The following is a 22,137-nucleotide window of genomic DNA, read 5'->3' as shown; positions in this document are numbered from 1 at the left end:
CCCTGACATCTGCAGTTTCCCACGCTTTTCTCCATTAAAGAAGACTCCATGTTTAAAAGTTTGTTCGTGACCCTTTCATATATCCTTGCAACCCACGGGTTGAGAAACACCGATCTAATCCAACCTTCTGCCTGAGGCAGAATCATTCCTATCCAAACCATCCCATACAAATCCAGAATCTAAACTCTTTGTAAAACTACCATCATCTCTGACACAGTAAAAGACAACACCCTAACCTGCTATAGGTAAAGCAAAAGAACCAAAGCAGATGCTGATAAACGAATGCCACTGAAGAAAAATAAGAGGACCCTCATAAACTCACTTAAGACAACAATATTTCACTTTGGTAATGTTTAATGAGTAGCACATACTCACTAATCCCACAGGCTGGCCTCACTTCAAAGTATTACTGCCAAAGTCTCTACACACACTATTCTGGGATCCTCACAAAAGCCAGGTAGTACGGACAGAGCTTTTGGGCTTGGAGAACAAAAGGACTTCAGGGAATTTAGCCACAAAAAAGTGGCTCTGCCTGAATGCAAATAAAAGCAGCTGATGAAAAGCGCCTTGGGCACTGGTACAGCAAAGCTCCACTGGACCTTGGTCCAGCTTTATAATGGTATTTAGGTCCCTTGAAGGCTTTACAAAAGCACATGGGTGTCTAACTAGCTTTGGTGTGATAGTAAATCCCATTGGTAGATAAACATTTTTTAAAATCCTGGTCAATTGAACAAATTCTCCATGTCAGCCAAAGCTCTCACTCTGTCCCAAGAAAGATAACTACTGGACTCAGTAATCAAGCTCTTAGTATTTAATTTGGTTCCAACTGGTCAGCAATGCAAACTCTACTAAAATGCAGTAGCCCAGCTTCTTCTCTCAGTTGCAATGTTTTAATGGAGTTACTCCCAATTTAAAAGTCAGTGGATTTACCCTACAATAAATAAGGACATATCTGATTCTAATAATCAGAATCTGTACTGTGTTCAGTAAGCCTAGGAGCAAAAATAAGACCTCTGTGCCTACTTGAACCTGGAAATTAAAAGGAATAGACAGCGTGGGTGTGTGCCCAAGGGGCCTTGAGAGAATGGGGCTTACCTCTTTGATGGCTTGAATGCCTGATAGGGCATACACAGGTACACATCCAAGCCATCTACACTGCCTCATTTGTGGACTTGATCATGTCTAGAGGAGGCAACGCACATACCTCAGCAGCAGTTTTCATGTAGGAGGCTACCATGCGTTGCTAAAACATTAAACTGCAAATTGTTTCTATTGCATTTTGACATTGCAAGTTGAGTAACTTCTTCCTCCTCTTTTCCCACCTTTTATATTCAGATCAATCTCACTCCTTTATATACTGCTCTACACTGTCCTTTCACAGCATCCGATTAAATGAACTTGTGTTCACAAAAGCTTGTGCTTTACATCTATGTTATTTAGTTAATTTACTAGGCCGTCTCTACAAGTTACAGGTATTGGGCAATTAACTGGTGCAATCACTTTGAGACCAGCTACACATGCAAAGTAGCTATCACACAATAAAAAGCTCCAACCAGCTATAAATTTTCACGTGGAGCAGGGTTTCTCCTGTGGCTAGGAGCTCCTTGCCCAGCTAGGACAGAGTCCTGTAACTGCTAGGGACTCTGGGATCTGGCATTACCCCACAGCTGCCTTTAACTGTGTATCCACCCTGCTTTCCGATTGTCAAGTGGCTACCCTATGTCAACTGTTGAAGCAACTAACAGGTCTATCTGAAGGGATCATATACAGGGGTTACCAACATCCTGTGTGTCATACTGATCATCTTTAGAGCCAAATACACAAAACATGCCTGGATATTGTTATGCCAGTCTTTATCAGTCAGATTTTCTAAAACCTGGTAAATAACTAAGCAACTTAATTATCAAAACTCATGGAAGAGGTGATATCTTTTATTAGGCACTAGATATTCACAAACAAATTATTTTATTTGCAAGCTTTGGGGCACACTTAACACTTACCCTTCATCAGACATTAGAGTGCATAGAATATAAAAGAATGTAAAAAGTTTTTACAATCTCTCCTTTCACCTATGCCTGAGGAAGGGTATCTGAAACTTTTCAAATAAAATAATTTGTTTGCAAATATCTGGTTGCCTAATAAAAGATATCACCTCTTCCATGAGTTTTGATTCCCTTTACCTCTAGCCCAATATGGCTGCAACCTGGATACCCAGCTTAATTACTGTACTTTTGACTGGAAAAAAAAAAATGCATCAAAGTAATTCAGGGTCCCCTGGTATCCCTCAACCCAGGCAAAAAATTGGGGGGGAGGGGGGGAATTCTCCCTTTTTGGCTACTCAAGTGTGTTACGCAGCATTATGAGAACAATGAATTTGAGTTTCCTTTATAGCTTCTGCTCTCCCTGTTTACATGGGGTTTTGTGGGGTGGATCACAACAACTAAAACAAATTGAGAGAGAGACAGAGAAAGACTTCAGGAGCTAAGAGAGGTAAAAGAAGCAAAACCTGGTGATGGAACTCTAAGTCAGATAGTGCTCAAACTTATTTTTAAAGTGGCTCAGTTTCAAACCCTTTCAAAACTGTGTGAACACAGTAGCCCATTTCCTACTCTTGCCAGTGATTTAATTGCATCTTAACCCTATTCCATCATACGATGGACTGTGTGGCAGAAGTCTACATATATAAATCATGGTTTCTTGAAAATTCAAATGTATTCAACTCACTTGTTAAATCTAAGTGCTGATGAGTAACAACTGTTTAATATTTAAGGTAGTCTGAGAGCAATTAATATGTATGACAAAGTGTTCTTTATGTCATAATGCACATAGACCGTTTCAGCTTTTAGAACTGAAATTAAACTGAGGAGAAAGAAATACCATGCTCCCTTCTGAATGCTTTGTGCACATAATTGCTATAAAGGGACCAACAATCTTACTGAAATTGAGGTAAAAAGCCTGTGCTTTCATCTTTATTTTCCCATGTGTCTGCTGCTCATTTGATAAATCTGGTTTTGAAGGTAAACTAAAATAGAGGAATCTTTAAAAAAAAAAAGTAAAACCAGGGACACTGAGGAAAAGCACGGGTACGTTAGGAAAGCCTGAAGAGGCTAAGCCACTAAGGCCATATACAGATATTACAATTCTACCAGGAGAACTGCCACTCTCCTGATAGAAGCCACATGTATACAGACACTCATCACATTTCTCCAGCAGGAAAAATGCCTCCTGCGAAAGACAGATCATTTTCTTCCATCAAGGAAGATTTTTTCCTGTGGGAAAGCTTCTCCAGTAGGGAAGAACATCTGTTCACTTCCACACCATTCAAATCCTCCCAGTCCTTGGGGAAAGGTTCCCTGTGCTTTCCCCAGACCAGCTTAGGGAATGAGTGAGGTATTTGCCCCACTGCGCTCTCCAATTTGCTCCAAGAGACTGAAAGCAGAGTGGAAAAGACTGCTCTCAGTCTGGGGAAGGGGCAGGGAGTCTTTCCCTGCTGCCTTATTACCCACAGGGACTGGGAGGAGTAGAGCAGCCCCACTTCTCCCTATACCATCCCCTGGCTGGAATCATTCCATTGGTGAACTCATGGAGAGGAAGGAAGAGGGGACAGCTGCAGGCTGAATGCCTCTACCACTCCCTCTTCCAGCAAGATTTCTAGGAAATTCACTCAGAAATCTAGAAAAGATGCCTGTTCAGAGCCTAAAGCTCTGTGGCACAGTACCTCTTAAAACAGATTAAATACTCATGTATAACTACATGAATGGTGATAACAGATTTTTATTTTAGCTACAAATAAACTGCAGAAATCTATTATATATGCTCCAACACCTGGAACAGTTCTACAATACCAAAAAACACCGTATCAAATTTAAAGCATTAAACAAAAATTTTGCTACAAGATTTTCAGCTAAAACACATTTGTTGTTTATTCACAGCTTCATACGGTGACCTTTCCAGGAGCAGGGATGTGATAAAATACAATCGTCAACAGTACCATACTGGGAACTGTTTTCACAAAATTTACAATGGATATTTAGCTGTGGAGCCACATTATCAAGGCACAAGACAAACAGCAAGTCCTTCAGAACAAGGCAGCTTGATAAGCCCATCTCTATTGTTTTTCAAACAGCAACAGTACAACACTTAAGAAGCCCCAATCCTCTGTTGCAATGGAACACCTCTAGCCTTGAAAAGAAAGTGGAGGACAGGAGGCTTCATGTCTTGTCTCCACTCACATTTGGGGCTTACCAGATGCTGGTCTGGATCCCTACTGCAAACTAGGGAAGTCCTCATCCGTGGCAAGTCTTTGACAAACAGAGGTTGAAATGTCAGTGGGAAAGAGGGTGGAGGGAGCTAGTAACTACATTTGCAAACTAGACATTGTGGTTAAGTAATTTATTATCAGTATTGAAAAGAAGTCTGTTTTCTTCACTGCTATCTGTTTACTGGCAAATTTATTTGTTTTTTTATTGCTGTAAAGGACTTCACTGAATAAGGCACTGTATTCAATGGAATGAGCATGTAACTTTGACAGCTGTCACTAACCACACTTCTTACCCACCTCCCTTTTGGAGCAAATCCCATTTCAGGACTTCAGCTTCACGCTATCACCTCCCTTTGGATGGAGTCAGGCTTTAGGACTGCAGTCCCCTGCATACAGATTACAATTATCTCAGCAGGTCTGGCTTGAGTTTGGCAGTGCAGTTCTACTCCCTTCAGAAGGTGTAATAACTCTTTTGGGTTACCAAACACCAAAGTAGTATTTTATTTAGAACGAAAGCAATTCAGCAGCTAAAAGAATAAGGACTTATGTATGGGTCTGTCAGACTCAGAGGCCACAGTTAATTTCAGACACGCCCAAGAGATGTGCCTGTGCGCTATCTCAGTTTGTTCTCACCAGAATCAGCACCCTCCCCTCACACCTTCTGAATATTTAGGGTATATTTACACTGCTTTTGCAGAGTCTGGAAGCACAGCTGAGAAGCATGACCTGCCCACTCATTCCCAAGTGCAGTAGGGTCTGGAAGTTAGGTAACTTAACTGTTTTAAGGTGGCCCTGCTCTGCAGGTTTTTGTTTCAGGTGAATTTGGCCTAACCTTTAATTCTTCACATGCGCACTGAGCGGGAAGAAGTGGACAATGATGCTTCTTAGTAGCACTTCCAGGCCTAACCTGGAGATTGTGTACGGCAGAGGTAGGCCACTTCCTCCAGCCACCAGTTGGAATGACTTACCCCAGGTCAGAGGTGAGTGGGTGGGCAGATGCTAGGAACCTGACACAGCTGGCACTTGGCCCTGCAGCAGCATGGGAAGAGCACTCACAGCTGAATTCCACTACCAATGAAGGCTGCTGGAGCCCCACCTCTGTGGCTGGAACCAGTCCAAGTTACCAATCCCTGGTGTAGAGATTAAAAGGATGCTAAGCGCATGCCTAGCTTCCCAGCTTTGTAACTTCTAGGTGAGCCCTGACGTAGGCTCTTTCCCCTCACCAATAGCTGCTTTTAAAATTAACTCAACACATTCATGCTGCAAAGTCTAATAATCCAGTATAACTACGCAGTCATTTCACCTCCCTGACCAGGGCCCAGAGTACTAATATTATAGCAGGGCTGTCCATTTCCTAAGCAGCTTGGAGCCAAACACCCTGTGGGCCAAACCAGCAAGAGCCATAAGCCTACAGGCTGCCCTGGGGTGGCCTACAAGCCTCATGGCCATATGGCCCATGGATAATATCCTCCCCTGCCACACCCCACATTGTGCAGAAGCTTCCCTCAGCCTGCTGTACCACGAGAGCCTCCCACATTATGCAGAGCCTCCCCCCACACTGCACTGCATCGCTGCATGGCCCCAAACTTGCACTCAGCTCTAAGCTGTGCTGCACTGCACTGCACTGCTCTGCTGCACCCCCTGGGTCACGAGTAGGCAGCAAAAGCAAGAAGAGGAAAGGGGAGCCTGGCAACTCCAACTGGTGTTACAGCCAGTGTGGTAGCTGGGCAGGAGCCTGGAGGCTGCAACTGTACCCCTCACAGCTTGCATATGCTCCATGGGCCACCAGTCAGATAGCCGTGAGTTATGAAGTCAGTATGCTTATATTACTGCAGGCAAACGTGACATCTGCTGCAACAGTCCCTGCCCTGAAGAACTTACATCAACTAATTGATTTCAATATCTTTCAGGCAGAGAGAGAGAGAGAAAAAGAGAGGGGAAAAAAAATATATATATACTGCCTGCACCGATGGAGACAGCTGCAACAATTCTCCATGAACTCTCCTGGTTCAGATCAAGTTATTATCAGCTCTTTTCAAAACAGTGCTACATCAATACTGTTGGTAGGTCTAGCATTTCAGAAAAGCAATGAAGGGTGACTTTCCTCATTGGTACACACTACCCCAGATACTACTAGTCATAGAGCATACCAAGCTACTGTTTGGAGCAGTGGTCTCCAACCTTTTTAAGTAGAAGATGACCGTTAGTATTTAAAAGCAACCCAAGATCTACTGTGTACCACCACCTCTCCTCCCCCTGCCCAGCAGGCAAGTCCGTACAGAGGGAAGGGGGAGGGAGGGCAGATCAAGGCAGAGGAAGAAAAAATTGTGTGGGGGTGTGCCTCCCCAGCTGGCAAGTCCTACACAGCCAGGGCCCCACTCAATTCACCTGCTTCTGCGGCACTGTCCCCCACTGCAGGGGCCTCGATCTAGCCCCCACTTCTTCCCTCCCCAATGGACTGACCTGCTGGACTGGGGTCCACATGTGCACTCAGCTCCCTCACCCCCAGTCCTGCACTCCAGCCTCAGATTGACTTCAAGAAGCTCTGATATCTACCACAAGAGGCTCCAAGATCTACCGGTGGATCTCGATACGCTGGTTGGTGACCACTGGTTTAGAGCAGTGGTTCTCAACTGTTTTTGTACCAGGACCCATTTATAAACACTGATGGCCAGTCTTGACCCAGTGCCCCTCACTCCCAACCCCCATCTCCCTGGTCCCCAGCACCCCCAGTGTGTGGGGCAGAGGGTGGGTGCATGCGAGGAAAAAGGGGCCCCCCCAAGCAGCCCCTTGCAGGCTGGAACTCTGCCATCTTGCAAGGGAAAAGCCATGGTTTCCAACGTTTTTCTCTTTTAAAGGAGAATCCATTGTTAAATTTCGCTGATTTATTTTTAAAGTTTGTCCATAACCCTTTCATATATTCTTGTGATCCACTTTTGGATTGCAACCCATGGGTTGAGAAACACTGGTTTAGAGCAGCAAATAACTAAAAAGGTTAGCAGCACTGCTGAGCCACACCCACGTTTAACACCAAAAATGTACTGACACTCTTTGAATCTTACTGGGCATATATGATACATTCATTAGTAAAAGCTTCCTAGATATTAAAGGCAGCCAAAAATTTTTCCAGAGGAAGATAAGGAAGGTGGCTGTGCTCCCTCCTAAGTTTAAAAATACCTGTGGATATCAGTTGTTACAGCACTTCACATAGTTGCAAAATGATGAAGATTCTTCTAAGCTTATCTGTTTGCATTTTGTTTTCACACATTTCTCTGCATTCCATTTCCTGACTCAGAACATAACAAAAGAAAAAAAAAATTCCATACAATAAAGATTAGAGGAACTGGGGGTATTTGAAGCTCTTATAAGAAAATAAGCTAAAAACCTGCTCCAACTCTTTCCAGTCACAATCCCTATCAACTAGTTAGTGTCTAAGTGATGACCCTAACCTACCTTCTGACCAATTATAGACTAACACACATTATCAGCTCCATCTTCAGACTATATAAAATTTCCATCAAAAGATGCAGTAAACCAGCTATACTTCCCTTTTCAGGAACATCATCTGTTACACTTTCCTATTATAAGACGACAGTATCTAGGACAGAAAAAATGGAAATGCAAGTGTACACGTAAAATGTGGACTTGCATTTACAGTTTTAGAGCACTGGGGGGAGTAAAGTGATTTGGTCCAGCATATACAAGAGAAATCTGCAAATTACTCATTGCCTTTAGAGCAGCAATTCTCAGCCAGGGTATAATGACATCCCAAAGAACCACAAGATCCTTTGGAGGGTGGCACAGGAAGTGTTAGGAGATAGGCAGGCTCAGGCTCTCCTGGCTGTTCTCTTGCTCCTACCGCCTGGCTCTTCAACAAGGAGGCAAGCATTGGACTAGACTAAACTAGTTTGTAAATGCAGTGCCACCCAATTCTTCAAGTTATGAAGGGGGCACGCTGAGTCTGAAAAGGTTAAGAACCACTGCTTTAGGCAGATTATAGCTAATCTAAAACTTTGCTAAAATAAAAATGCATGGCTTTCTTTCTTCATGCTCTCCTTCTCATAGCATTTCCAGTGCTGTGATGATCTCCGAACACAATTCTTTAGTGCTCAGCTAAAGGGTGCGATCTCATCCAACCAAAACTAAAACATGAAACCTAGCGTCTATTTAAGCGAACATGAGGTTCCTCAATTAACGCTTAACAAGCCTTTAATTGCAAAACAGCCCGTGTGCCATTTTCCAAAAGATGAAGAACATCAAATTTAACCCCCTGCAAACAGAGAAGCCCAAGAAGCATTCAGTGGCAGACTAGGCAGCCACGCCAGGGTAATTTCATCCCACTACATGTGGAGATCATGGACCCAGAGCTGGTCCATCACCAGCTGCCTTCTCTACTCCTGCTATCCAAACCCCTCCTGGGAAGCGATGAGGGGCTGGAGAAGCAACCAGGGGCCTCAGGCTACCCACCCTTTTGTCTTCAAGGAACCGGCAAGGGAGAGAAGAAGGGACATAGGCTGGGATGGCCATTACCTGTGGGATCACTGCACATGAAAACTTGTTTTTTTGAGAAGATACTGGGGGGGAGGGGGAGAGAACTAGAAGGCATATTTAATGTAGATACAATTAATTAATATTTCTAGCCCAGGGTTGTTAGCTTCCCCAGGCTGCAGGAGTGACCTGGGGCTAGTCCCACTGCTGCTCCAAGCACATGAACCCTCCCCCCATCTGCCACGTCCCGCCTTTGCTTCACGCGCCACAAGTAGCACGGGTCCCTTATTGGTTGGGAGGCAAATGACGTCAGCGCCGCCTCTAAACCCCCCCCCCCGTGCAACTCCGAGACGCAGCTACCTGAAGCCGCGAGTTGACGAGCGCGAGCTCTTGCTGGTTCTTCAACGCGTCGCTCATGGATTTGGAGAAGATGAAGCCCATGGCGACCTACAGGCCGCAACACACGCCGGTCGCTGCTACCGGAAGCCCGCTTCCCGCCCCGCGGGTGTCCGCACTCTACGGAAAAGGTGTCGGTTGGCCTGGAGCTTACTCGTCGGGGGCGGAGAGGTTACCCCTACCAAGTGGCCGATCAAAACCACGCCCTGGGTTCCTCCCCCAGAGCTGTCCGCAAGGCACAAAGGCTACAAGGTAGCCGCAGCCAACGTCGTTACGTAGGAGCTAAGCCATGGCCCCGCCCCCTAAGCTGTAAGCCGTGCGCAGGCGCCCTCCGGGGACCAGCGACTCTTCCCTTCCCCCCCCCCCCGGGGCGCGAGGCCAGTCCTGGGTTCCATTGCACCCTGCGCATGCGCGTGGTGGCTCGTTACAACTGTCGGTCTGCCTTGGGACCTCAGCCTGGTTTTAACTCCTTCGTCGGACTCTGTGGGGGGCGGGGGACGCAGGGGAAGGGGGCGCAGGGAAGCAAAGAGGAAAAGAGGCTTTAAATATATCTATCTAGCTATCTAGCTATATATAGATATAAATAAAATAAATAATGTCATATTGAATATATTTTATGATATATAATATCATATAGAGCACAAGCTTTCCTGAGCTGATGAAGTGTATTTCAGCTCAGGAAAGCTTATGTTGTATTTCTCTACTTTGCTTAGTCTATTGCTATATATACATAAGTGTACAACACAAATATGTATGTGTGTGTACATATGTGTGTATATATGTACATGTAAGGCCCCTCTAGATGTGCAGGTAAAAGCGTGGTGGGATCATATGCATCATGCACACAATTATGCTTCCTGCCTTACCACATGTTCATGACAAGAGGTATGATTGTGGGATCATGAATTAGATCCTATCACGCTTGATTGCTGGTGCAGGGGGAACCTGGGATCACAACTGCAGGCTCCCCCTGCAGAGACAAGTAGATGGGAGCCCGGTTAACTGAGGGCATGCTGTGAGGCCCTGCAACACTGCACAACTGATGCTGGAGATCACAAGTGATGCAAGCTCCTAGGCCCAGGAGTGCTTGGAGTACCTCCACTGCTAAAGACCACATTAGTTGTGGTTCCACAACTGCAGGGGCATGTGCTAACACGGCTGGGAGCACATATCACCTGTGAGCTCCCAGGTTCGGATGCACATGGGCCCTTGGCTGGGAGCCCCAATCAGCTGGCAGGTGTCCCGGCTACAGGGGCCCCTGGATTCCTGTGCAATTAGTGATGTCATAGGAAGGAGCCACACAGCTTTTAAACATATTCTGAGGAACAATTTGGGGGCTTTATTGTTCTGGATATATGCATCCATTTACACATTACACTTAAGGTGTGATTATCTAGTTAATCGTGTCTTAAGTTGTCACCTGGCCACGTGTTCAGTCAATTAATGGCATGATGAAAAGAGAAGAAAGCGCCAAAATTGTTCTCCAAAATATGTGTAATAACTGTAGCTCCTTCCTATGACATCACTAATTGAACAGATATCCAGGGACCCTTGTAGCTCTTCTACTTGACTTCAGATTAACATGGTTAATTATGTCTTATTAGCTACCCTATCAGCCAGTTTTCAATAATTCATTTATTGGTATGTCTAAGAGAAAAAACAATTATTTATTACGTGTTATTTTCATATTTGGTACACACAGTGGGAGCATCTACATGTGCAATTACATTTCAGGGTTTCTTGCTCTAGAGGTTTTTTGTGCACAGCACATAAAACCTGGTCAGAGCAGCTGAAGCTGGCAGGGGACCCAGGAGGTCAGCCTGCTAACCCACGGCTGCTCCAACTGGGCTCTACATTCAGCAGCCCTAGGGGGGTGCTGGCTGAGGCACAAGTGTGCTTCAGTATGGGGCTAGCCAGCAGGCAGCCTCCGCACTGAAGCATCTTTATGCCTCAGACACCACCCCTACCACTGCACATGAAACCAGACCTGGGCTGGCTGCTCCCCCCAGCTCAACATGCTGCAGAGCAGCTGGCTGGGGCATGAGGGTGCTTCAGTGCTAAAGCTGCATGCCGGCTAGCCCCCACACTGAAGCCCCGTGTGCCAGCCAGTTGGGACAGTGTCTATAGGTGCACTCCTATGCACAAAAAAATTCTGCAGCAGGGTAGCCCTTGTAGTTTACAAGACTATATTACATGTCACATAAGGCGCAGACTCAATTTTAGCTCTATGGATACTGAAGATCTTGATACAGAACTATGTAATAGTAGTTCAAATAACTACTACCACAAAGGAATAGCATTAGAAAAGATTTAGAAGACAGGAGTCAAAAGTTTCAAGCTCTTGGCTACCAAAAGTTAAGCTTCTAAATCCATATTGGAGCCACTCCTTTTAAAAAATGCTGAGCATAGTTCCCATGAACTTCAGTGGGATTTATGAATGGTCATCACTTCTGAAAATCAGGACACTTATATTTAGACTTCTGACTTTAAAGTTTTAGGAACCTAACTTTTGGCATTCAGTTTCTTTCTTTCTTTTAAAGTTAACTCATAAATTATTGCTACAATACCCAGGCATTTAAATCTTTTAGAGATATAAATAAAGCACATAACATTTTTTATATCCCAATCCATTTTCTTTGGAGTTATTGAGAGATTTTCTGTTAGTATGAGCTAAAATAGGCATAATGAGAGCAGAGAAAAAATTGCCTGTTTGTGTTTGTTTTCATGCAGCAAACTTTCCTGATCTATCATCTGACATATTTATCAATCAAAACTATTATATTTATCTGAATTTATAGCCACAAGGCAAGCTAATATCCAATATAAACATGAAAAACATGCATGCTTGTTGTCATTTAACATCCTACTTCTACCAGTTGTCCGAAAAATGGTACTTAATTTGACTGAACATGTTTTTAAGCATATTTTCTTTTAAACTAAAGAATATTATTGCATTACTATTTCATGATGCATTTCAGTCAGCTTCACACAGTTCATCTGTATATAATTAGAAGATTAATTTATTCATTTTTTAAAATGTTGGTTCTAAGAGTTTGTATAAGTTAAAACATACAAAAACAAGTTCCAGTTCTGTGATGAGTTACACAGTTATTCTGAGCATATTAATTGTCCCAAATAACTCATAACCTTATAGGTAAACATAATTTAATTCTTAATTATAATTTAATAGTTTAATTCTCCACATGAGAGCAGTTCTTTTAACTCAAGTTAGACTGCTCATAAACATGAAACTTTGCAGGACCAGGGCCCTCGGTTCTGATCCTTTATATATTTGAACAAGGGTCTTCAGTTCTGGTCTATATATACATTACCCACATAACTTCCCAGTGGTCCCACTGAAGGAATGAGATTGTTCATTTCAACAAATACATGCATATGTGTCAGCAAAATTTGACCCTTAGCTTCTTATCTAACAAATGGACCATCACTAAAGGGAGGTCCTTAGTTTGTTCACTTCAGTAGGATTTGGAATGAGCAAAAAGGTTTACATCTTCAAGGATCTCTTTACAGGATCCAACCTTAAATGGTAGTTAAAATACAACATATAATAGCAATAACTAAGGGAGCAGAAATAGGGGAAAGGAGGGATGTGGGTCCCAACATAAGACAATATTTAGAGAACCCTAACAGAATGCGTATCGTTACTGCATTAAATCTAGCATAATATATCTTCTGTAGAAGGGTACATGGCAGGTGCTCATATCTGATGGCAATGGGTAGCAATATAAAACCCTAAAATTGGTAGAAGATGGAAAGACTGTAAAGCAGAGCTGCAAGAGATACAGGCAGAGTGAAAAGGAGGAAGAGAGAGAAAAGGTGTAAGTAAAAATCAGGGAGAGAGAAAAGGTGCAAGTAAAAAGAAAGGAAATAAGAGTGGAAAGCATGGGAACACAGAGCTGAAAGCAAATGTTAATGGCATGACGGTGATGGGATACACACAGCTGACACAGTCACTTAGTTGCAAATGGAACATTCAGAGTCCAAATATATCAAGCAGAGGAAAGGTACATGTGTGGCTGGAAAAGGATTTTAAAAAATGTGTAATTACAATGATGAGTTACATTGCTGAAAGGGAGAGAATGTCTGCAATATGCTCTTTGCACACAAGATGGCACTTCTCTCCACAGAAACAACTTTCATCAATTTCATAGACATCAGGGCTGGAAGGGACCTGGGAAGATCATTGAGTCCAGCCCCCCACACCCGAAGGGCAGGAAGTCAGCTGGGGTCATAGGATCCCAGCAAGATAAGCATCCAATTTACTTTTGAAGGTGTTCAATGTAGGTGCTTGAACCACCTCCGATGGCAGGCTGTTCCAGACCTTGGGGGCTCTGACAGGAAAGAAATTCTTCCTTATGTCCAGCCTGAAACAGTCTTGCAGGAGTTTGTGACCGTTCGACCTCGTCATCCCTTGGGGGCTGCTATTATATGCTCTGGTAAACAAATGCTCCCCCCAGGTACTGATGGTCACCCCGATAAACTTATAGGTGGCCACCAGATCACCCCTGAGCTTGCGCTTTTCCAGGCCCCATGGCTCTCAGCCTGTCGTCATAAGGTCTGTTTTCCTGACCTCTGATCATGCGCATGGCTCTTCTCTGGACTGTCTCAAGCTTCTCCACATCCTTTTTGAATTGTGGGACCCAAAACTGGACGCAGTACTCCAGCTGTGGCCTCACCAAGGCCAAGTACAAGGGGAGAATGACGTCCCGGGATTTGCTTGAGAAGCATCTATGGATGCAAGCCAGCGTTTTGGTTGCTTTACTAGCTGCAGCATCGCATCGTAGGCTCATGTTCATCTTGTGGTCAACGATGACCCCTAAGTCTCTTTCTTCCGTAGTGCTAGCCAGCGTAGCACTGCCGAGCCTATAAGGATGGTGCAAGTTTTTCCTCCCAAGGTGGAGAACCTTGCATTTTTCAGTGTTAAATACCATCAGGTTCTCATCCTCCCATTTGCTGAGCCTGTCCAGGTTAGCCTGGATCGCCCACCTGTCTTCAGGTGTGGATGCCTTACCCCAAAGTTTGGTGTCATCATCAAACTTGGCCAGTCTTCTGACTCCAATGTCCACATCATTAATGAAGATGTTGAACAATATGGGTCCAAGGACAGAGCCTTGGGGACCCTACTGGTCACAGGACACCATGATGAGTGACTGCCATCAATTACTACTCTCTGGGTCCGACCATGGAGCCAATTTCCCAGCCAGCAGATCATGATGGACCCAAGGCCACAATTGGCCAATTTCGCCAAGAGGTGATCATGGGATACCAGATCGAAAGCTTTTTTGAAGTCAAGATATATGACATCAATCTCTTCTCCCTTGTCCAGGTGATACGTCACCTGGTCGTAGAAGGAAATGAGGTTGATCAAGCAAGACCTACCCACAACAAACCTGTGCTGGCTATCCCTCATGATGCTGGCGTCGGCCAGTCCATTAAGGATGGCCTCTTTAATAAACTTTTCTAAGATCTTCCCCGGGATAGAAGTCAGGCTGGTGGGCCTATACTTTGCCAGATCCACTTTCCTCTCTTTCTTGAAGATAGGACCACATTGGCCTTCTTCCAGTCTTCTAAAACCTGAGTACAGGTTTCCCTCAATTTATGCGGGTTCTTTATATGCAAATTCGCTCTTATGTGATGAGCATATGTAGACACGTAATTCGTTATATGCAAGGTAAATTTTCTCTTATGTGATCAGCACAGATGCCCTCCCCACCCAAGCAGGTAAGTCTGGGGGGGAAGGAGAAAGGGCCGTGGCCCCAGTCACCTCAGCCCCAGCTGCACCATGCTCTGCCTGTCCCCCACACACCTGGGCCCTACTTGTCTGTGCTTACCTCTGCTCCTGGGTTGTACCATGAACTGGTGAAGTCAACTGGTGTCAGCTGCTCCCAGGGCTTCTCCAGCACGGGCTGGAGTGAGTGTGGACAAACAGAGCCCCGGGCAGTGTGGGGCATGGCACCCCCCCAGCCTGTGCTGGAGGGGCCCTGGGAGCAGCCAACACCAGCTGCCTTCACCAGGGCATGGCATGCCCAGGAGCAGAGGTGAGTGCAAACAAGCAGAGCCCAGGTGTGGGGGACAGGCGTAGTAGCATGGTGCAGCCCAGTGGCTGCAGGTAGTTGGTGCTGGCCACTCCTGGGGCCACTGCAGCCAGGGCTGGGGTGAGTGCCATTCTGTTCCCTCTGCTTTGCTCCCTTGCGCAGCCCCAGGAGTGGCACCCCACCCCCCGCCCCTTCCCTAGTCCCAGTCTCCCTCCTTCCTTCCCTCCCTCATTGCCATGGGAACCTGTCCCTATTTGTTACATTATAAAGTGAGTTTGCCTTATGCAAATTCAATTTATGCACCATTCTCCGGGAACGCATGTACCGCATAAATCGAGAGAAACCTGTAAATGGTGTAGTGAAAGTTTAGAAGTGTGAAGATACTCTAAATGCAGAATCATGATTTAGTAATTTCTTCAGGAAGTAGCTTCTTGGTTTCATTTGTCTTGTTCTAAAGGCTTTTTAAATGATTGAATTTTTTTTTCCTTTATGGAACACAGAAACTGGTTTATATTTTGAAATGATACCTTTTTGTGCTTGATAGGTGAATGAAGGAAAATGTGGCCTCAGAATAACCGTGTATCTGCTGCGTATCAGTGAAGTCACACTACTCTTCAGACAGCACACAATGTACTGGGCTAGTGTCCAAAACATGCCCTGTTTCCGGCATGTTTCATTCTCAATTTTAAAATAAGTAAACGTAAGTCTAGAACACTGTCAGTAACTTGCTGATTCTGGGGACTTTCCCTGCAGGATAGCTTTATCTCATTTTCAGTAAGCAAATCAGAAACCCTTTATGCCATGGGTCACAGCTAGTGGCACGTCCTTCAACTACCTGCCAACACATGACACCATGAGACAGCAAACCTCCCAATGTATTTGACTATGAGTTTTTCACTTGAAACTGTGGTGCAGTTAGTTTAATGGCAAAGACAACCAGAAACTAAGAATGCGGCCAGGGCATCAGTTGTGATGTTTATGTATGAAATGAAAGCCTAATATAAAATAGGACTATCATTTTATCATGTTCTTTTAGCATTAATTTCCAAATATTTATTTAATGTATAGTCTAAAAAAGCCTTTAATTTGTTCTTAAATGTATTTGAACTTGTTTCAGGGATATTTGCTCGTTGCTAAAGATGTCTTTTTGCTGAAATTAAATAGCCAGAATTCTCCCTGATAATACTTCATTGACATCAGCAGAATTACACCTTGTGTGAGTTTATACAGTGATACATAACTGGTATAAATTACCTGCTAGGATAGATTTCTGCTAACTATGTCTATGTAAGAAATACAGATTTGATGTTTACTGGGTAAATAAAATCAGTTTCATTATAGACATCAGGAAGAAGGAGAAGCAACTAGTAGGAGTGTCTAAAAAACAGCACTCCTTTTAATACATAGTGGTATAAAGTGAATGAATGGGTATTTCAACATAGTTGAGAGTTAGGGTGTAAAAAACAAGCTGACTTTGTAAAGCTGATGTGGCTAACAAACTAATTAACAAGGTGAATAACCATGCTACAACCTAAAGGCTCCTTTGTTAATAAGGCATTTTAAAGGCAACATCACCATTCATATTTGCCAAAGACTTTAATTGTATATCACTCTCTCTAGGTAATTTATACTTCTGTTCAACTGTTTTGTGTGACTCTTAAAATCTCCTTTGCATTTTTAATGTTGAAGGATTAATGATCATTTAAATCTTCACAGTGTCACAGCTAATATATAATAGAACTTAAAAAAGCAGAAGTTTTTGAACGAGAAAAATTACCAATAATGAGAATATTTAGTCATCTCTTTTGTCTGTCCTAGCATAGTAGAACGTTTGAGCTCTTCCTTTAGGTCAATAGTTTGTAGTAAAAAAAAATTCCACTAAAATATTCCTAACTGAATCTGCCAGCAATAAGAGTTTTATTTTTTTATTTTGGAATGAGTATTAGGGAAGTTTTTTTCTGTACATTTACTGGCAGAGCTACAAGCATCATCTTAATGACCAGCAAGGGTATAGTTGTACATTTTTTATGTTTTTTTCTCTGTAGAATTGTTCTTGTTAGTATTCAGCACCATGGAAAAGGAAAGAGAAATAAATGAAGGTTCACTTCATCTGAAAATCCCATATGCAAGCAGAATAAATACAAATCTGCCATATTTTGTTTTCTTACTATTGATAAAATGTTTTCTGTTTGCATTAAGGGAAGTTCCAAAGAGATCAAACACTATCCCCAGCACAGATGTCGGCAACCCCTGGTGTGCATGCCAGAGTATGTAACATGATTTTGCTTGGTACGTCAACTCTTTTCAGAAAAGTTGTTTCAAACTCGAGGTTTTACCACAATAAACCTCCATAGTGGGTGGTAGGAGTCTGCCCAGAACCCGGGCCAGCTGTGGTAGGCAGCTGGCTATAAGCAGCAGCACTGGGGTTCATAGAGCCCAGGGCTAGCTCATTGCTGGAGGTGGGTGCACGTGCACATTGGGACGGATAACAGGCAAGGTGCTGCGGCTGTGCTGCCACAAGAAGGATTGGGCCCCTCGTGGCAATCCCACCATCGTCTGAGGTGCGTGTGTAGTCTCACCAGCTACAAGTTGGGCTGGCGTTCTGTAGACCCCAGCGCAGCCACTTGCAGCCTCCCTGCTGCCTGCACATTGAAGTGACATCCCAACATGCTTAACAGAGTAAAAAGAAAATGAAACAACAGCATGGAAAAAAATTCCATCTGTTTCTCTATTTGTAGTATGTGAAGTGTTATTTTTTGTCACCAGGTGGTTAGTTTAGGTATTTTTGAAAATTTGATATTTACTGTAAAAAAAAAAAAATCATTATTAACCATAATAATATGCAGTCCATCCAGCCAAGTACCTCCCACCCCCTCCCACCTGTTTTGTTTACCTGACATGCCAACATCTTGCAAATAGATATTGCAGGGTTTTGGTACTCTCCCCAAAAATGTTGTCAATCCCTGCTCTAGATCAATGGGGACGAATTTTTGTCAGGAGTGCCATAAATAGCCCTGTATCCTCCCCGAGTGTCATGCCAGTCCCCTTCCTCTGTCTGATCTTCTGCTCTGCTTTCTGCTCCCTACTCTGTGCTCCACACATAATCTTTTGCTCTGCTTTTTGCTTCTTACCCAGTGCTCCCTGGCTGATCTCCTGCTCTGCCTTCTGCTTCCTGCTCTATCTGCTACTGTGCTGCTTGGCCCCTCCTTGATCTGCCATGTGCTACACACACAGACTGTCTGTGCTGCATGTGGTACTCATGTTACAGCACTAGTCACCAACTAGTCAATCTCGGGAGGAGAGGGGGCAGTAGATCCTGGGATGCCCTTTACTTACAAAAAGTGATCTTCACCATAAAAAGGTTGGAGACCACTGTGCTACAGGTTGGTCACCTCTGCTAAACCAGTTAACAACCATGAAACTTAACACTAGTGAAAAATGATCAAGGTTCCTTTTAATGTTGGGAATGTCTTGGCAAATACTGTTTTCATGAAACAATAGTGAAAGAAGTTTGCCAGAACTTCCTTCCTCTCAAGGTGGTATGTTGCCTGATTAGAAACACCATAGTAATCTCTAATTTTTTGACAAGTGTACAAGACTGGTAAATGTTTAAGACTTATCTGTATAATTAAATATGTCATTAAAAATACCACACTTCCATTTTTAAAAATTATTTTAGTGTGTTGTAGTGATCATTGAAAGAATAACAACTCTAGAGAGTTACTGAGCTTGCTACAAGTGTGCAATGTTTTTGATCATGTTGGATTTTTCCTTGGGCTGTCAAGACATCAGGCCTAGTCAGGAGACACCTGCAATTTGATGTTCATCCCCATTCACTCACTGTATTTCACTGTATAGGGAAACTTTGTGTTGAACTTTTTTCATGTTGTAAAAATAATTTCAAATGTGCCCTGGCCAATGAATATGCTGAAAGGAGGGACACTGAACATTCCATGCACTACTGCATTTCAGGTGTTGTCAGCTGGTCAAGGGAAATGATTATTCCCCTCTATTCAGCACTGGTGAGGCAGCATCTAGAGTACTGTGTTCAGTTTTGGGCCCCTATAAAAGGAAAGGATGTGGACAAATTGGAGAGATTCCAGTGGAGGGCAGTGAAAATGGTTCGGGGGCTGGGGCACATGATTTATCAGGAGAGGCTGAAGGAACTGGGCTTATTTATTTTGGAGAACAGAAGACTGAGAAGAAATTTAATAGCAGCTTTCAAATACCTGAAGGGAGGTTTGAAGGAGGACAGAGCTAGACTGTTCTCAGTGGTGGTAGATGACAGAACAAGGAGCAACAGTCTCAAGTTGCAGCAGAGGAAGTTTAGGTTAGATATTAGGAAGAATTTTTTCACTAGCAGGGTAGTAAAGCACTGAGACAGGTTACCCAGAGAGGTTGTGGAATCTCTATCCTTGGAGGTTTTCAAGACCCAGCTAGACAAAAGCCTTGGCTGGGATGATGTAGTTGGGGATGGCTCTGCTTTGAGTATGGGGTTGGAGTAGATGCCCTCCTGAGGGCCCTTCTGTAGCAGGAGTCCTACTTTCGGAGCCCCTCTGGCCGTGAGGCTCCACCCTCCTGCAATGGGCCAACTGCCTGCTTACTCACCTGCCACGCCTTGATCTTACTTGTGATTAATAGGTGATTAGAATCAGCGGGAGGCTGCCCATTTTTATGCGCCCCAATGACAGGGGGCGCTGTCTGCGGCTCCTTTTCCTCCCCTACACCGCAGCCCAAGCCTCGCAGATGGTACTGGTATGACCTAACTTGGGCTGTGTTATTATGGCTCGGCCCTTCGTTTGTTCTTGGGGCTCCTTGTCACCCTTCCTCACTCTCGGGGCTCCTCGTCGCCCCTAACTTGGGGCTCCTCACTGCCCCCTAACTTGGGGCTCTTCACTGCCCCCTCGTTGGGGCTCTTCACTGCTCCCCTAGCTCAGAGGCTCCTTACTGCCCCCTCGTCGGGGCTCTTCACTGCCCCCCCAGCTCCGGGCTGGGCCAATGCACCCCCCAAACAAAACTGCGCCCCCTCCAGTGCCAGGAGACCCCACGCTATCGTGGAGCTCCTATGAGGCCTCCTCCAACCCTTTATAGCCTCACCCAGTCCTCCGGTAAAACACAAAGTTCTCCCGGGCTACAACATAAAAGCTAGACTATTCTGGTCGAAAAACAGAAATCTCTCCCTACCAAAGAGAGAGAGAGAGAGAAAGAGTGCATCAACCCCCCAACAGGGACCAGGGGATGTTCCAACCATCAGAGTTCTCCCCTTTGTTCTGCTGAGTTCCTCCTCCCTCGGCTCCTGGAGGGGAATGACCCTCCTGGCCTTCTGCCTGAGCTTAAGAAGGGCTAAGCTCCGCCCCTTCCTGGCTCTAGGCTTCCCTGGTTGCTAGGGCAACCAGCACCTGTGCAGTCCTGGTGACTGGCAGCTGTGCTTCCCCCTTCCCACCACTAGGGGTCTCTCCCGAGCCGCTTCTGCTCTCAGTCACAGAGCACCTGAGAGCTCTGCCACCTTCCAACCCTAATTTTCTATGATTCTATGAGAAGCATCAAAATCAGGACTGCAGTTGAGAAGGGCCAGGGCATATTTTCTCTGGTCAGTGCTTTTGCTTTTGGGTTTTCTCTTGGTACTCAGATGACTCTTCTCTGTCTTTAGACTGGCTTCAGGATAGCAAAAGCATCATGTCGCAGGGGGATGGCACAATATGGCCCCGGAGGAGAAAAGGGGTGCCTCGGGACCCAAGATAAGGCGGGAGAGAGAGAGAAGGGAAGGAAGAAAACCACGAGTGCCTTACCTGCAGCCAACGGTGTGGGAATGGCAAAAGCGGATGCGGGACCCACACGGCTGATTAGCCGCATCTTTTTAAAACTGCAGCCAGCTGCGATAGATAATGATTGGATCCGGCGCAGGACGATAAAGGACGCCCTGAGGGAAGAAGCAGGGGAGAAGAGGTGGAGACCAGCCAGGAGGGGAGCCAAGCCTGGCTCCTGGTCCGGAGGCAAGGGAGAAGACAGCAGCCGTCTGCGAGGCTGGAACAGATCCCCCATCTGTGGGATGGAGAGCACCGAGTGAAAAGCAGTGGATGCCCAGGTTTGCGGTGGTGGAGCCAGGCACAAGGGTCCGGGGATAGAGTCCAGGGCTGAGAGACGCCCCAAAGAGAGAGGGATGGAGGAAGACCCGGCAGGTCAGGAGGGAGCGACACAGGTCAGGAGATCACCTCAGAGCCCATCCCGGCAGGGAACCATTATTCAAGCAACGGGAGGGACTGCAAAGTCCTGGAGTCAGGTGGGACCACTCGGCGTGGGGCTGAGTGAAAAGGGGCACCAGAGTGCCAAGGAGTAGCCCTGAGTAATTGTTAAGAAAACACAGCACCCAGCCAGAGGGCTGCTGCAGGGGAAATTAAGTAAGGAGAGTTTTCTCCCCGAGACTTGTGGGCATTGTTTTTCTTCTTTTGGGAGTTTGGAGTGGAGTCACCCCAGCCGGAAGGTCCAGGAGGGGAACCTCAGAGAGATGCCTGACCCACAGAGCCTAGAGTCAAGCCAAACTGATGGAGTCACCACCCAATATCTCTTGGCACTGCAAGGCAAGGGATGGGCCCTGGGAATTGTAAGCAACTCGGTGTGGCTGGATCTTAGGGCGAGGTGTAGGGTGTGGACGGGATCTTTTGATAGTCGGGCTTACGCAGATCACGCTCGCTTTAAAGGTCAGGCTTAATTTTATTAATAAGGGTTAAACAAAACAAAATCAACACTGGTGTTGTATCTCCGGGAAGGGTCGCCGGGATCAGGCTGGTCTGGCGTCCTTCCCTCCGGCTGGCCAGGCCGAAGGTCGCTCCGTGTCGATTCAATCCGTAGGGTACGTTCCGTCGGGCGCGCAAAGACCCCAAAGTTCACAGCGCAATGATTTTTATACCCTCTGTGATGCAGGGCGGTCTAATTACA

At 45.2% G+C, this 22,137-nt stretch overlaps 1 protein-coding gene across 1 annotated transcript in view; it reads right to left on the bottom strand.

Moving 5' to 3' along the window:
* The window catches only part of PLGRKT (plasminogen receptor with a C-terminal lysine), a 42,657-nt gene extending 33,261 nt beyond the window's left edge, over nucleotides 1-9,396 (bottom strand). The window contains exon 1 of the mRNA XM_019555332.1: nucleotides 9,110-9,396. Within this exon, the coding sequence (XP_019410877.1) occupies nucleotides 9,110-9,190 (81 nt within the window). The 5' untranslated portion in view covers nucleotides 9,191-9,396. The remainder of the gene's footprint in view (nucleotides 1-9,109) is intronic.
* Nucleotides 9,397-22,137: the final 12,741 nt, after the last annotated feature.

This window comes from Crocodylus porosus, unplaced genomic scaffold, assembly GCF_001723895.1.
Source record: "Crocodylus porosus isolate Cpor-Errol unplaced genomic scaffold, CroPor_comp1, whole genome shotgun sequence".
In the NCBI taxonomy this organism is placed as follows: Eukaryota; Metazoa; Chordata; order Crocodylia; family Crocodylidae; genus Crocodylus; species Crocodylus porosus.
This window is presented reverse-complemented; position numbering and strand designations above follow the sequence as displayed.